This window comes from Penicillium odoratum (genome assembly GCF_028828045.1).
Source record: "Penicillium odoratum strain IBT 22623 chromosome Unknown utg000006l_segment0_segment0, whole genome shotgun sequence".
Lineage (NCBI taxonomy): Eukaryota > Fungi > Ascomycota > Eurotiomycetes > Eurotiales > Aspergillaceae > Penicillium > Penicillium odoratum.
This window is the reverse complement of record NW_026643148.1, coordinates 1,025,602-1,040,268: the sequence shown is the minus strand read 5'-3', so window position 1 is coordinate 1,040,268 and position 14,667 is coordinate 1,025,602. Positions and strand designations below refer to the sequence as shown.

The window sequence follows — 14,667 nt, the reverse complement described above, 5'->3', positions numbered from 1 at the left end:
TTCAGCTACATGGGCTGGAGCAACAACAGCTTCATGATTGAGAATCCGCGCTTGATAGTCGTTGAGCTTCTGCTGGGTATGCCTAATATCTCGAAAAGGCGAACGAAACTTTCAACGTAATCAATACTTAGTTGGCGAAGTATCATATCGGTCCTGACCTCGGGATAACCGAACATTCTCAGAATAGAAAGAGGCATAAGCATAAAGGCGATTGGCTTTCCTTTTCCGTCATTGGCATTTTGGATGTACTTGGGTATCTTGCTCATGAAAATTTTGGCGCTTTCAAGGTCAGTGGGCATTAGCCCATCATCTGCCACCACATTACCATGGACGGTGATATAAGATGAAGATCCTGAGTCTTGACATGTAGCTATTTTGTTGACACCCGCAGAGCCCTTCACGGTCAATCCGGGGGCAATGAGTTCATTCATTTGAGCCTCCAATTCACCGGAAATCTCGGATATGTCCTGCTGCCGAGTGACTTGACTTTTGGCCGTGACAACACAGTTGGCTCCCCACCTGATACCAGTGACCACATGTGTGGCGAGACCGGTACCAAGAATAATGCGGTCTAAACAGGGGCAGACATCCGGGGAAGATAGTTGAAGCGTTTGTTCGACAGTCGTAGTGCTGTAGTGCAGAGTACACTGTGCGACCTGATTCGTTTGTCTTTTGTCATCCAAGTAAAGCCTTGAAACCCCCACTTTAACGAGACCCGCCAAGAAACTTGCTTGGAGCTCAGCTGGGATATGGAGCTGGTCAAACTTTTCTTGGAATGTGTCTGTTTTACTAAATTTAATAGTCGTAGAAGGCATTCCTGTTGTCTCAATGCACTCGGTTGGCGGTGTCTTTCGTAACAAAGAGAAAGATATGAATGAGTCACTCCGAGCATCATAGAGGCTACCTAGGGAAGCTACCTGTCCCATAGCTGGGCGGCTAAGCATCTGATCGACCATTGTCATGGGGAAGTTGTAAAGATAAGTTGATGATCAGCCAATAGGCACTGAACTGAGTATGGGGAATAAGAAACTATTTATGACAAAAAAAATTGCTATCCACTTACCAATGCCGGGAAAAATGATGTCTCACAATTTATACAGCTGAATAACAGCTCGCACATGGATGTGGCCTGCGCCATATCTCGTATTCAGCAGCCAATATAAGTGCTACCAGAAGCATATACCAAAGTCACAATATGACATTAAAGGCTGTGGCCAACAAGAATCTATCAAATTGGCGGCTATACATGCCCATACTCCTCTGCGGGAATTCTTAGCGAGATGACGTGGCAAATGCAAGCCATCAAAAGAGGCTGCAGAGGTACATAATTCGAATACGAGGGAACCATGATAAACTGGGTCCAGAGCTTCTTATTGTGGACTTTGTTTCATACGCATATACAGAAAGAACGCCTAATTCCAACATCCGTACGGACCTAGATAGCAACATTACCCAATTATAGTCGCGTCTCGAGTGAGATGCCACATCACGTTTGGTCCAGAGCGCAACAAGAAGCGGATGAAGATCTGAGTGGAACAATTCAAAAAGTGGGTGGAAATTTCTCTCGATGTTCGCGCGTTCTATTACCCCTTTATTCTAGTGGAAGTAATTATACACGAAAGCTAGCTCCCAATAAACACTTCTAGGTTGGCTAGCTAGTTAGGGGGATAGGATGGATTTCTCACGAAATGTTGATAATCATTTCACCGCTTTATACTATTGTAGTACTTCCATTCTCTCCCTTCTCCTTCTTTTTCTTCTTCCTCCCTTCCTACCTTCCCCTATACCTCTCAGAATACAGATCTTGTCTCTAGCCATCTGGCTTTTCTTTCTTCTGACTAAAAATCATAGAGCCGTCGACACAATCCTCCCTCGTAGTATTTTACTAGTAAGGATACGGTTAAATACCCGTATGCTTATCCCGGATAGAGTTCCATTTATATCTACAAGAATGAAGATCTAGAATCACTGAATCACTATTCAAGGGCAAAATTCTAGTACACGCGGATATGTAATTTGAGGTAGGGTATGTATCGTCGGCGTAGCACCCACGAACTATATGCAGCGCCCCCTATTTGATGTGTAAATAAGCACTGCATTGTACGTTCATCCCCTATCTTTTGAGCTGTTGTCTTTGATGCCTCAGGTGCCAGGAAACTACGGCACGTGACAGTCCCAAAATGATTTGCAGTGTTTGATCTGATACCAGATAAGATGTTATATCACGTGACTTTATTCAGTTCCCGGTTGAAGCCGGTCAAGCGCGGACTCATGACTCAGTACAAAGTAACTAGATTGGGCATATTATTGAATTGGAGAAGAAACTGATAAGCAAGATACTGTAGATAATTGGGCCAATAGGACGATCCGATCTGTGGGCAATGTGGCCCGGTCGCAAGAATAAAGATGTGCTAATGAAATTTCTACTATACCAGAGGGACACTTGAACATTTGAAAGAAAGATAGCACATAATTGTTACAATATTCATGATCACGAGAGTCTAGGGGTGAGAAATAAGAGAGGCTGACAAACAGCAACTCAAACATCCTTGTCTATTTCTGACTCGCTCTCGCTTCCTTCCACGACCCACACACCGATAGTACAAGCCACATTTCGATCTGCCTTTGTGGCTTCCAAGTGGCAAGCTTCCTCCGTTATTAGGGAGCTATCAGACAGCGTCCTCGGATAAACAGGCTTTGAGATTCGAACATGCATCGTTTTTATCCCCTGCGTCACACCAGCATTGCAACATACGCAACCTGCCGAGACCTATTTGCTACAGAGGTCAAGGTATTTTGACGACTGAGAGACAACTTCTTTAATGAAACGTCTGAATGATTGGTTCAAACCCGGATTGTTTGCCGGATTTACCCACAATGTGGCAGAGTTGGCTTCCTGTCAGCTCAGGGGGGATCAACTCAACGCTAACCTTCTTTGGTAGGTGGGTATGTGCGACTTCAACCGCTCAGACTTTCAGGGTAAACCCACCCGTGGACCCTGTGGTTGACTGATAAACATGAAAGATGTGAGGATTCGGTCTTCTTCACCTATCTGGATCTTATTGGGAGTCAGTGAGACTTTGAAGCTGGTCAAAGCCACATCAGGTCGACCCAATGCCGAGAAACAAAAATAAAGCCAAGACATGCCCAGCTCCTAATGAACGCCGATTACCTATCATGACCAAGACCAAGTCCGAGACCTATCCATTGCACTAAATTAGCTTCCCATGTCGATCCGTTACTTTTTTTTTCCAGTTTTTCTACTGGTCCGAATCATGGAAACGCCGATTCCCCTTAAATGCATGCGGGTACCTGCAACCCCTAAAAAAATAAAAATAAACCGACCGTTTCTTTCTTTTTAACACTTCTACTCCGTACACTCATTTCAAAAGGGGGTCAAGAGTCCCAGTGATGTAAATTCGATTGGGCTAATTCTACCCCGAGTTTTTTTTATCCGATCGCTGCCGTCATGGCGTCCTCTCCTTTACACATTCTTTTCTCGCTTTTGATCTTTTTAGGCATCACGGCCGCGACCGACTGTAACCCTCTGAACACAACAACAACATGTCCTGCCGATAACGCACTCAGTACGGAGCACACCTGGTGGCTCAATTCAACCCTCGACAGCACACTATGGGACATGCAAACTGGTACGGCCGACTACACCAGCGATGGCGCCGACTTTTCCATCAAAGCAGAGAATGGATCCACTCTTTTAGTTTCGAATTTCTATATCTTCTTCGGCGTCATGGAAGCCCACGTCAAAATGTCTCCGGGCCGGGGTATCATCAGCAGTATCATCCTGCAGTCGGACGACCTGGACGAGATCGATTGGGAATGGGTGGGATATAACACGAGTGCGGTGCAATCCGACTTCTTCGGGAAGGGCAACACAACCACGAGCGATCGTGGCGGGATCCATCCCGTAGAGAATGCGGCTACCGAGTACCACAACTACACCTCCTACTGGGACCGGGATCGGCTCGAGTGGTGGATTGATGGTGAAAAAGTCAGAACAGTCAATTACTCCGAGCCGTTGACGGTGTATGGAAAGAATTACCCCCAGACACCTTGCCGTGTCAAGGCCAGTATCTGGCCTGTGGGACTTGCCAGTTCGTCCGTTGGCAATATAGAATGGGGTGGTGGTCTTGTTGATTGGGACGATCTTCCCTTTACTATGAGCATCCAACGCATCCGCGTGCAGGATTTCTCCTCTGGAAAGGAGTATAAATATGACGGAACTTCTGGCTCATATAACAGCATTGAGATAGTCAGGTATGTTATCGCTAAACCTTGGAACCATCAAGCAGACCTCATCTAACAATTTACAGTGGAAATTCGACCGCAGCGGCCGAAATTAACAAAACACCTGCAAAGAGCTTGTCCGAAAAATGGGATGATCTAGGCGAAGGCGCCCACATCGGTGTCTACTGTGGTGCAGCCGCCGCCGGTGGACTCTTGATTGCTCTCTTTGGCTGGTGGTGTATTCGACAGCGAAAATCGGGTCGACTTCAACGGGCTCTCGACGATGGAAGTCATGGCGAAGAGCTCGCAGCAATGGAAAAATCCCAACACCAGTGGGGCCAAGCGAAATGGGGTCGACAAAGCTATCAGCCAGTGCCCTAGTACTTACTACACGAAGTGCCATCATAAATGACGAACGCCGACTTCATGTTTCTTTCTTTTTAGCTTTCTAGGCATATATATTCCGTTTGAATGGTTAAATTCATATTTTTATCTTATTTCGATTTATGTCCTGCACGGCCAGGGAAGAAGTTTAGTAGTTGCACATGTGCACTTAGCCACTTCATATTCTCTAACCGGATACTCCTGTTTGCCTAGCACCTCGGAGTTCCTCTTGACAAACCATAGATGAAAATAAAACATAGAACAGTCAGGAGTCGCATGTGGTCATTCACCATACTACTAACTAACCGGCGTGTGGCTCAAGTGTGGCCAGTAGTCGGGTGGCTGCCGCCAGGGTGAGTATAAGGTGAGAGCATACATACGGCAACACTATCAAGTACCAATCCTCTAGCTTAATAATCCAGTACTTAACATATACTAATAGATAAATTTAATGTTCTGACTTCTATAGCACGGGTATAAGGGCATTTAAGATGCAGTGGTCTGCTCAATCATATTAGTAGCAGGTGTGACCACCAAGCGTTATACCTAAACACGGTCTAGTGTAGGTGTAATCGGGGTCAACGTGGTTAGCTGTATTTATCTCAAATGATCGACTGATTTTGCAGATCTTCTGTGTCTCCTGAGGTCGTGCATATCGCATCCAATAGCAAGCTACGTACTCCAACGGATTTGCCCTGATTTCTTTAGCTGGTCCTTGTCAATCTGGAAAACTTATTCTTTTACTTGATTGGGCTACAGAACGACATCGAAATCAGATCATTGCTAATATGTCTTGATTGCCCGCTTCTGAGCTGCTATTAGACATACATAATTGCAATCACAAGTCTCAATAATATTTCAGTAACAAAACGAAAAGTAAAATGAATGAAAGCGTACTGCCGCATTTTTCGCCAGAAATCCAAACCTTGACATCACAAAAGCCTAATTAAAAGGAAATAAAAATTGACAGAGAAAATACCGGTTTACGATATCAGCCCCATTGTGGATTGAAGTTGACTCATGGGATCTGCCCTAAGGCGAGCCAGACTAGTAGTCCATATCGCCGTTGCTAGCCAAATAGCTCTCGGTCGGTTCATTTGGTGCTCTTTGAGCTAGCAATCTATCGAGAAACCAACGTCAGTCTCGCCAGAACTTGAATTTCAAGTAATTTAAGGGACACATCTAAATTACCTCAATAATAGCAGGGCCGGCAACGATGTTATCATCGGTGACCTGGGTCTTGCCCTTGGTGATGACAACGTAACTCTGGCCCGCGATGCCATCAGGGATAGTAGCAATAAATGTTTTATCACCCCTGAAGTGGAGGGGGGTCCAAATAGGTCCAGTAACAGTAATAAAAGCTGCGTGTAGGTTGCTCGGGGTGGAATCGTCGAAGCCGCTGCCGGCTACTAAGGTGACTTTAGAGCCACTGACAATTGTTTGGGTTGATTTCAGCGTTAGCGAAGGGAATGCCTTCACTGGAAGCTTTCCGTTGCTGGAGGGGCACGAGGTAATGAATGGTGATGCAACAGTGTACACCTCGTCGAGGTCGAGAGGGTCATCAAAAGGCTGGGGGAAGGGAACTTCGCCCATAGTGGCGCGTATGTAGGCGCTATGGCGGGCCTCAACCGTCAGAATGCTACCAGCGGCAGTAAGATAATCTTTGTTGGCAATAGACGCCGCAGCACCGAGATAGGCGCTAACACCGACACCTGATGATAATTATTAGTAGAGGTCGTGCAGCTGTCATGGATAAATTTACCTTCGAGGACGCTAGCAAGGGCTAGGAAGGTCTTCACATCGGTCGAGGGAAAGGTGTAGGTGCATTGTTTGACGGGTGAAGCACCGGCAGCTAGAGAAAAATTATTAGATCAAGCTCTACATATATTGAATTGAGTACTCACCAGTAAGAGCCTGTGTCAGGAAGGCCACATGTTTCTTCTCGTCTGAAGCGACCTCTTGCAGGTTGGCGTAGAATGGATCTTGGAAGCCAGCTGTCACGAAATCTTCGTGGGTGTAATTTTTGAGACCCTCCTCATAGAAGGTGGCCTCGAGGTGCTCGAGTGTCAAGGCATAGTTGAGGATATCGGCTAAATTATAAAAAGTTAACAAAGCCGTATCAGCTGTGAATATAGTGGGGAAGATATACCGTCGGTGATGGCTTCACGGGTAGCGATAGGGCTAGCCTGGGCCATGCCGAACACTGCACCGGCCAGGGCAATGTTGCTGACCTTCATTGTGTGTGAATGTAGAGCCTTTGGAAAACTTTTGTAGAAGATTGGATTGCAGGAGCTGGAATAATGCAAAGAATTTCTAAGAACGAGCGAGAGTATTTATACCTATTAGCGATTGAGTCCCTTGTGTTGTCAAGTTGTTATAAGGGACTCAGGATCTGCTATGTCTTGACTAGCCAATGAGAATCATCTCGTACCTGTCTTTGTCCAGAATTCGGGCGTTTTCATACTCGGGACATATTCATTGGACAAGGTGTTGTGATCGGCGTCAGAATTTCCACTTCTAGGCAAAGCTGATGGAAGGGTTAGGTTTATGAAAAGCACAATAACCCTTCGCACAACATACAGGCTAGAAGTCCAGAATGAAGCGAGAGCGAGAACGAGTCCGAAATTTCGAAAAGAATCAATTATTTATGCGCTGCTATCCTTTTAGAAGACAAAGTAAAAGGCAACAGCAACAGCAAATCGCCCATTCTTGGGGAAATGATGAGAAAAAAAACTCGCGCTCAAAACTTGTCCGTCATTCTCATAGGCGCTTTTGAAGATATGGTGGCTGGCGGTAAGATGAGATTGTTTTATGCAAAGTCAAGAAAGCAATGCGCATCGGTACCTCACGCTCATTCAATAATTACCTAGGTGTATGAGTTCGTCACTGAATGTTTTGTTTTAATTGTCATCAAGATACTGTACGATTGTTCAATAATATCAAGAGCATTAGAATGAGTAGAATGATGAGTCTGACGCAGATTCCACCAGAGCATATTTTTTTTGACTATCTGTTCTTGATTAATATTTCGTCCTATACTATTCTCAACTGCCCAATAGCCTTTGCCAGTCAATGATTTGCCGAAGGTATGAATTTTTATGCTTAGAAAGTCCCGAGTGACAATTGTGTCGTGGAAAGTCTGGTGGGATGTCTAATGTCTAACTGAAGTGAGAATATAGTTAGGAGATAAACCTTTGATGAGCCCCAACCATCGCCGCCCTAGAAAAGATATGATTAGAAAGCATTTTTAGTATCACCATAATAATATTCAGTTATTGAGACTAATTGTGGAGCAATGCGGTTTATCTTGAATCAATGGGAGGTGTCAGCTGCGAGAAAAGTAGGCCTATCGGCGATATTATAATTACACCAGCATGGCCTGGTTTGTCAGACCAATGATCTAGATCCATCGCTCAAGTAACTGAGTGCACCCTGGCTGATAATAAAACAATCTTAGACAATCAAGCTGATTGTTTTGTTTACGGGAGGGAGATACTGTTGGTGATGGCTATATGATTGGTGAAGACTGAAGACCTCACTGTTCAGGGTGATTGTGAGGGCTTTGATTGTAATAGAAAATTGAAACTTCGGCATCCCCAATAAATTGGATCATGGATCTTGAATAAATAGGACCAATCTATGCCTAGAACAGGCGGACAGGATCATTCATACTTCGTCGCGATCCTTCCTGTGCTGGGTAAACAGCGGTCGATCTCTCTTTTCCTGCTTTCTACCTGTCTTCTTTCCCTTACTTTGAGCTTTTCAATGTCCGACATAACCTTATGGCCTAAGACTGAGATCTACGGTGGAGTTTCCAGATCTAGAAAATGCTGATTGAAAGTTCGGCGGTAGTGAACAATAAAATAATAAACAACGCCAAGGAGCTAGGAGGTGCGCCAGTCTTCACGGACCAGGAACTGCAGGTACAATAGGGGGTACAGTAAGATATGTTAAAGAGTGCAGAATCAAGATTGATTTCCACCTAGAATGACCGTAGGTCATAGCGCTATCGAAAGTTGATAAATTCCGGATGCGATACCCGACCGAGTGCGAAAACGAGAACGAAGACGCGACCTCATTCCCTCTCCCAGTCATTGTAGTGTTCACGCACCTCCCAGAGACGAAGAGAAATCCATTGAGCTAATAGTTCTCAGATTGCTGGCAGGATGGCGTCGACTTACCATTACACAGGCTGCAAGTGACTCAGTGAACAATTCTAGGACCATTTATTGCCTACATTCTCCCAATCCTCTCTTTATGCTACTGCCTTTTGGAATGACGAGAATTACTCCTAGAACTTGCCTCTATCCTCTCGCAGGCAGTATTCTTCTCACCTTTGGTCTTTCAATTGGGTTGACATTTCGATCAGATCATCATTGCTATGCTGGTACTTGTGGTGAATGGCTTTTTCCTCTACAGGCACGATTACATGTGGTGATCTGGTATTCCTGGGTTCTAATGTCTATGGTGTTCTTCACTGTTCGTGCCTTTCAACCCCAATTGCGACGTTGTCTCCAGCGACAGTTATTTAAATGTAAGATCCCCTTAGTGGGTGAACGATTCGCTATTAGCGTTTTACTTGGATTCATCTGGATCACTAGCCTATACGGCATCATTATAGGTGTCTGGTGGATTCGCCTGCGAGATTATTTTGATGTTAGGGGTCAGGAAAATGGCGTTATGGATGGAAACCGCCGTCTCGCTGCGGTTGCATTGACTGGCCACCTCTGCGATGTCACAATGGGAATGGTCCTTATCCCCGTCTCTCGACACAGCGCACTAGCGTCCTTCTTCAAACTATCCGTCTCAACCACGCTTACCTTTCATATGTTGACAGCATATACTCTCTTTACCCTTGTCCTGATCCATGGATTCCTTTATGTATCCTGGGTGGCGGTCTTCAACTCTCTCTCGGAGAGGCTTCGGCCGGCATTCCCCGTCTTAAACCCAACATATTTATATTTCGAGACTTGGCCGGGTAACTTATCTGCCTTGGGCATCTGGCGAGCCTCTCTAGTATTCACTGGTGTCGCCTCCACCACGATCATGGGTCTCATTTTTGTCACCACATTACCCAAAATTCGTGCGAAGCATGTTAATCTCTTTTACTACACGCACCTTCTGAGTATCTTGGCCATCATAATCATCTGTCTACATGCCAGTACAGTATTTTACTGTGTGGCTCCAGGGCTTGCCATGTGGGTGCTCGACTGGGGTATGCGACTGTACGAGTTGAGAAACTGTGTGCCAGGCAAGGTGGTGCATCTAGGAAAAGGATGGTATTGGTAGGTGGAGTCATTCTTATTTATAAATGGATCAAGCTAAGTTATATTCAGTATTGATATGCTACTCCCTCGAGAGCGAATCGACGGCTGCGCGTGCAAGTCCCCAGTCGCTCATTTCTACATTCGCCATTCGATGACCTCCGCCCGGGAACTGCATCCTTTCACCACTATTACGCCTCTTGCCTCTCAGAAGAATATCACTTCCCAGTCCCGAGATGATATGCCGATCCAATTTCTCTTCCGTAAGCGTGGTAATCCAGACAGCTTCCCGGGGCCACAGGTAAGGAACCATAAGCGGCCGTCTCGGCTCAGGTTCTTTTTCAAATCCACAAAGCAGACTTTTCAGTGGACAGACAAACTAGCTGGTCTGGCCGATAAATGCAAACCATTATCTGGACATGGACCAAATAGCAGCAGCAGCAGCAGCCAGCGATTCAGCACACCACTTATCGAGCCTGTCAACAAGAGTCTAGTACGCACTTGTTCTTTACAGGGGGTGGAAATTTCTTTGCGGCTTGAAGGGCCATACTTCTCCGAGGCAGATCCCACGCCGTACAGAACCGTCATATGTTTGTCGCCGGTACTGGCGTGAGTGGGGCTATAGCCATAGCCCGGGAGTTCCTTGAAAGAAGGAGACAACAAGCAGCTCCGATGACAAATTTTCGTGAAACAGGAACAGAAAAAGGAACAAAAGTTGCTCCTGCATGGGAGAAGTGTGTGATTTTTTGGAGCGTGAAAGCCAAAGACTATACCGACCTGCCGTTTCTGAAAGGTAAGTAAAAAACTCCATAATCCTAACCTCCATAAACAGATACTGACGCAGGTTTGGCTAGCTGATCCGACAGCATCGCTTGAAGTTAATGTGCACCTCACTGGGGAAGGAAGTTCTCGGCTGAACTTTGAGGAAAGTCTGGCTTTGATTTGCTGTGAAACGCCTCATAGGTCCAACTGGGTCTACTTGTCTGGCCCAATTCCATTTATTAGATCTGGAGAAAAAGCATGTGAAGCGAATCCAAGCGTTGAATGGTATAGCGCGAAATGGGATGTTTGATTCTTTTTTCATTCTTCTTTACGTGGGCTTTTATGTAATAAAATTGCTATTATCTCCTTTCTGTGTGATTCATCCTTCTGTTAAGACAAATTGTCGCCTTTTCTGTATACAAAAGCACTAGTAGAAAATGGTGGCCAATCGGTATAAAGCATGAAGTATGTTGCTTTCAACCAAGTGCGACTTTGTATAGTATAGCAGGAGAAAAGATTCATATACTCAACTAGTAGACCGTCCAGGCAAGCCTTATTTCACAAAGCTAATGAAGTCAGCGTCCTCACTCTGCTGATTCATAGTCAAGGCAGCCGGAGATTTTACATCAGATTGACGGGAATGAAAACACTAGACTGAAGATCTCCTGACAGGTATTGAGCGTGGCTCACAAACTATTGACTACCCGTGAATTTTAACTTGAACTGGGCTCTTTGTTCCTGACAAAGGCTTCTGGAATATATCTCTAGTGCTTCCTAGCTTTTACTGGAAAAAGAAACCTTGAAATGACCAAACGAATTCTCATATTGCAAAAATCGGAAACCAAACGGTTTTATCACCGCAACAAAAAACAGGATAGATAGCTATTCCTAGTCAACGCATGAATATATTTTAGAAAGTTTTCGAAGGGCTTGACCAAATGCAGCAAGTAGTAAAGATCATATAGCATCGAAAAAAATTAGATGATCCAGGCTACCTTTATGACGAAATGCTGGTTTACAGGAGAGCCATGGCGCCAATAACAACGGCAAGGAAGCCAACAGCTGGCTGGACACTAGAGGCGGCACCAGTGAAAAAGGCGCCGGAGCCAGGAGTGGAGCCTGCGCTAGGTGTCGCAGGGAAAGATGAAGACTGAGCCTGAGAGGTACTCAACGGCTGCCCAGCGGACTGCCCAGACGCACTAGCATTCTGACCCGAGGCCGTGCTAGAAGTAGTACTGTTGCTGCCACCAGTGCAACCAGTGGTCAGGCGGCCATTTTTGGCACCAATCTGTAAATGAAGCAATGATTCGTCAGCCAAATTCTGAATGAACCAGCAACTAAATCATAGAAGAACAATTGAGATAACGGGGATCAATCGCTAGGAAAGGGAGTTTAATCTTCACGCACCTCAAGAATTGCAGGCCCGGCGAGGATGTCATCGTCAGAGACGTTGTCATTGGAGGAGGTCAGAACAACATAGCTTTGACCCTCAACGCCTTGTGGGATTGTAACGGTATAGCCACCTTCAGAAGGAGTGACACTCGCCCAGACTGGACCAGTAACAGTGATGAAGGCAGCGTAGACAGTTCCGCTGGCAGTGAATCCCTCTCCTGTGGCGAGGGAGACCTGGGAGCCAGTCAAAAGGGTTCCACTGAAAGTACTGGTCAAAGAAGGGAATGCTTTGACGGGCAGAGCAGGATTGCTGCTCGGGCAAGAAACAATAAATGGAGACGCGACAGTGTAGACTTCATCAAAGTCGAGGGGGTTATCGAAAGGTTGGGCAAAGGGAACCTCGCCAGCAGCAGCACGGAGATAAGAGCTGTGTCGGGCCTCGACAGTTAGGATAGAGCCCGCGTCGGTGAGGTACTGCTTGCTTGCAATAGAGGCAGCAGCTCCGAGGTAGGCGCTGACACCTACCCCCTCAAGTACGTTGGCGAGGGCCACAAAGCTGTCTACATCGGTGGAGGGGAAAGCATAAGTGCATTCGGCAGTGGCGGGAGCGCCAGCGGCTGGTCAAGTATCAGTTGGCAATCCTGCGACTTCATTGGAAAGGCATTTATCATACCCTCAAGAGCACTGGTCAGAAAGCTGACGTGCGTTTTCTCATCAGAGGCAACCCTCAAAAGGTTGTCGTAGAATGGATCAGCGTATCCAGCATTGACAAAGTCTGCCTGCGTGTAGTTTTGGAGACCCTGAGCGTAGAAAGTGGCTTCAAGGTGCTCAAGGGTCAGAGCGTAGTTAAGGATGTCGGCATCAGTAACAGCACGCTTGGAGACAGGATTAGCTTGGACAGTGCTGATAGCAGCAACAAGAGCGGCGTAGGAAGACGACTTCATTTTGATTGAGAGTTGAAGACCAAGATCGACAAATAGAATACAAGAGAGTTGGGTTTAGGTTGATTGAATAGCAAGTAAAACGAAACAGTATTGGGTATATATATGCGATCACAAATTTTTTATAACTCCCTGTTGTGCCAGTTTTCGTGACTCCATGGCTGTTTGCATGCTCTGGAAACAGGCTTTCCCTATGCTGTCTTCGAATCTTTTCTTCGATCTAGTGCTTACCTTCTGCATCTGTCACTTAAGTCTTCACTGACTATGCTATAGAGATGAAAGTTGCTTCATAGGCTTATTTTGTCATTCCTCATCTTCATTCAAGATGTGCTGGGAATAGCTGCAACCATGGCCCCTGGGCATACAGAATGACGGTTTGACATACCGGAAGCGTGAAGTATTCGTTGGGAACAGATAAAATGCAAAGCATGCTATGGATAATTCATTTGGCGGCAGGATTTTACATGCTACCGGCGAAGCATGCTCCTCGGCCAGAAGTGAGTTAGAAGTGGCTTTCAATTTGATGGCAAATGTATGGGTTTCCTAACCTAGCATAGGCAGCTGACCGCCCAAAGCAGAAATCCGAACAATCGATCGACGTTTAGGACACCCAAAACGCCATTGTGGCATGAACTTAATGAGTTAATAAACTGTCAATTCAAGGAATGTGGAGATATGCCAGTCTGCGGCTCAATTAAATTTTGGTTTCGAGTTGGGTGCTCGGATCCCAATTGAATCCGGAAGAACTTCCCCCGCAATGGGGTATGAACACCAAGAGCTTGTTTAGGTTTTGACCCATTCTTTAGACTATTGCTTAGTTCCGTACCCGGAATTACGTAACCCGAAAGCTTAACTACGAATCCTGACGGGAGCGTAACCGAGAGCGAAAAAAAGGCAAGATCGAGGCCATCCCTTCCCACGTAGTAAAGAATGCTGCTCGTGAACGGCCCCTAGCGGTCGTAAAGGAGTTCAATTCATCGACAAGATAATATCAAAATCACCTTTGAAGGAACAGGCAGGTCGCCTTCCCTAGGAAGGTATTTGTTTTTGTCGGCAGCTGATCTGCTGTCCAGGGGAAGAAAGGGCTACATGGTAGCGTGGAAACAGAAGAAAGGGACAAGATCTGTATTCCGAGACGTATGGAGGAGAGAAAGAGAAAGAGATAGAGAGAGATCTAGCTAAAGACATGCAAGCGCTGACAAACGGAGGGGGTCAGCTGACCCGACCCCATATACTCCAATAGTTTTCATGCACTTTCCGTAAAAAGAAAATAGTACTATCAATCTTGAATTGACATCATTGGCTTTTGTAAGAGAATAATTCCAAATTGGGAACGTTCCCTATAAGGACTTTCCTTTGCTTTTCCTTCTTTATTTCTCTTTTGTCAGGAACTGACAAATCAAGACCTGTACCGAGGTATGAAATAGTAGGGAAGCTATTATTTTTACCGTGTTTCTTAGAGTCTGGCCTTTGTAGCGCATAGCTATCTTAGGCAGCACTTTGGGCAGTCAGGCATTTAAGCTTCCACATTTACCCTAGGCAAATTGCGGTGTACTTCTGCTTCTATTGTAAGAGTTCGTCTAGGCCCTCTTTTGTTGTTCGTCGCCAGATTGCAGAGCATTGTGGATTTGAGCTTGCCGGGCGCAGCTCTCCCGTAGATTATTCGATTTATTTTCTTC

At 45.7% G+C, this 14,667-nt stretch overlaps 5 protein-coding genes across 5 annotated transcripts; 2 read left to right on the top strand and 3 right to left on the bottom strand.

The window, feature by feature from the left end:
• Positions 1-5: 5 nt before the first annotated feature.
• Positions 6-956, bottom strand: N7520_008833 (uncharacterized protein; the record flags this gene model as incomplete). The annotated part of the gene is made up of 1 exon (XM_057142767.1): positions 6-956. One exon carries the CDS (start codon positions 954-956, stop codon positions 6-8), a length of 951 nt encoding a protein of 316 aa, XP_056992055.1.
• Positions 957-3,469: 2,513 nt separating this feature from the next.
• On the top strand, positions 3,470-4,626 carry N7520_008832 (glycoside hydrolase family 16 protein; the record flags this gene model as incomplete). The annotated part of the gene is made up of 2 exons (XM_057142766.1): positions 3,470-4,275; positions 4,332-4,626. The coding sequence occupies 2 exons, from the start codon at positions 3,470-3,472 to the stop codon at positions 4,624-4,626; spliced, it is 1,101 nt and encodes a 366-aa protein (XP_056992054.1).
• Positions 4,627-5,811: 1,185 nt separating this feature from the next.
• Positions 5,812-6,866, bottom strand: N7520_008831 (ferritin-like domain-containing protein; the record flags this gene model as incomplete). The annotated part of the gene is made up of 4 exons (XM_057142765.1): positions 5,812-6,341; positions 6,392-6,481; positions 6,534-6,719; positions 6,779-6,866. 4 exons carry the CDS (start codon positions 6,864-6,866, stop codon positions 5,812-5,814), a joined length of 894 nt encoding a protein of 297 aa, XP_056992053.1.
• Positions 6,867-9,309: 2,443 nt separating this feature from the next.
• Positions 9,310-10,506, top strand: N7520_008830 (ferric reductase-like transmembrane domain-containing protein; the record flags this gene model as incomplete). The annotated part of the gene is made up of 4 exons (XM_057142764.1): positions 9,310-9,914; positions 9,966-10,194; positions 10,261-10,386; positions 10,408-10,506. 4 exons carry the CDS (start codon positions 9,310-9,312, stop codon positions 10,504-10,506), a joined length of 1,059 nt encoding a protein of 352 aa, XP_056992052.1.
• Positions 10,507-11,670: 1,164 nt separating this feature from the next.
• On the bottom strand, positions 11,671-12,991 carry N7520_008829 (ferritin-like domain-containing protein; the record flags this gene model as incomplete). The annotated part of the gene is made up of 3 exons (XM_057142763.1): positions 11,671-11,943; positions 12,063-12,664; positions 12,721-12,991. 3 exons carry the CDS (start codon positions 12,989-12,991, stop codon positions 11,671-11,673), a joined length of 1,146 nt encoding a protein of 381 aa, XP_056992051.1.
• Between the last annotated feature and the right edge of the window lie 1,676 nt (positions 12,992-14,667).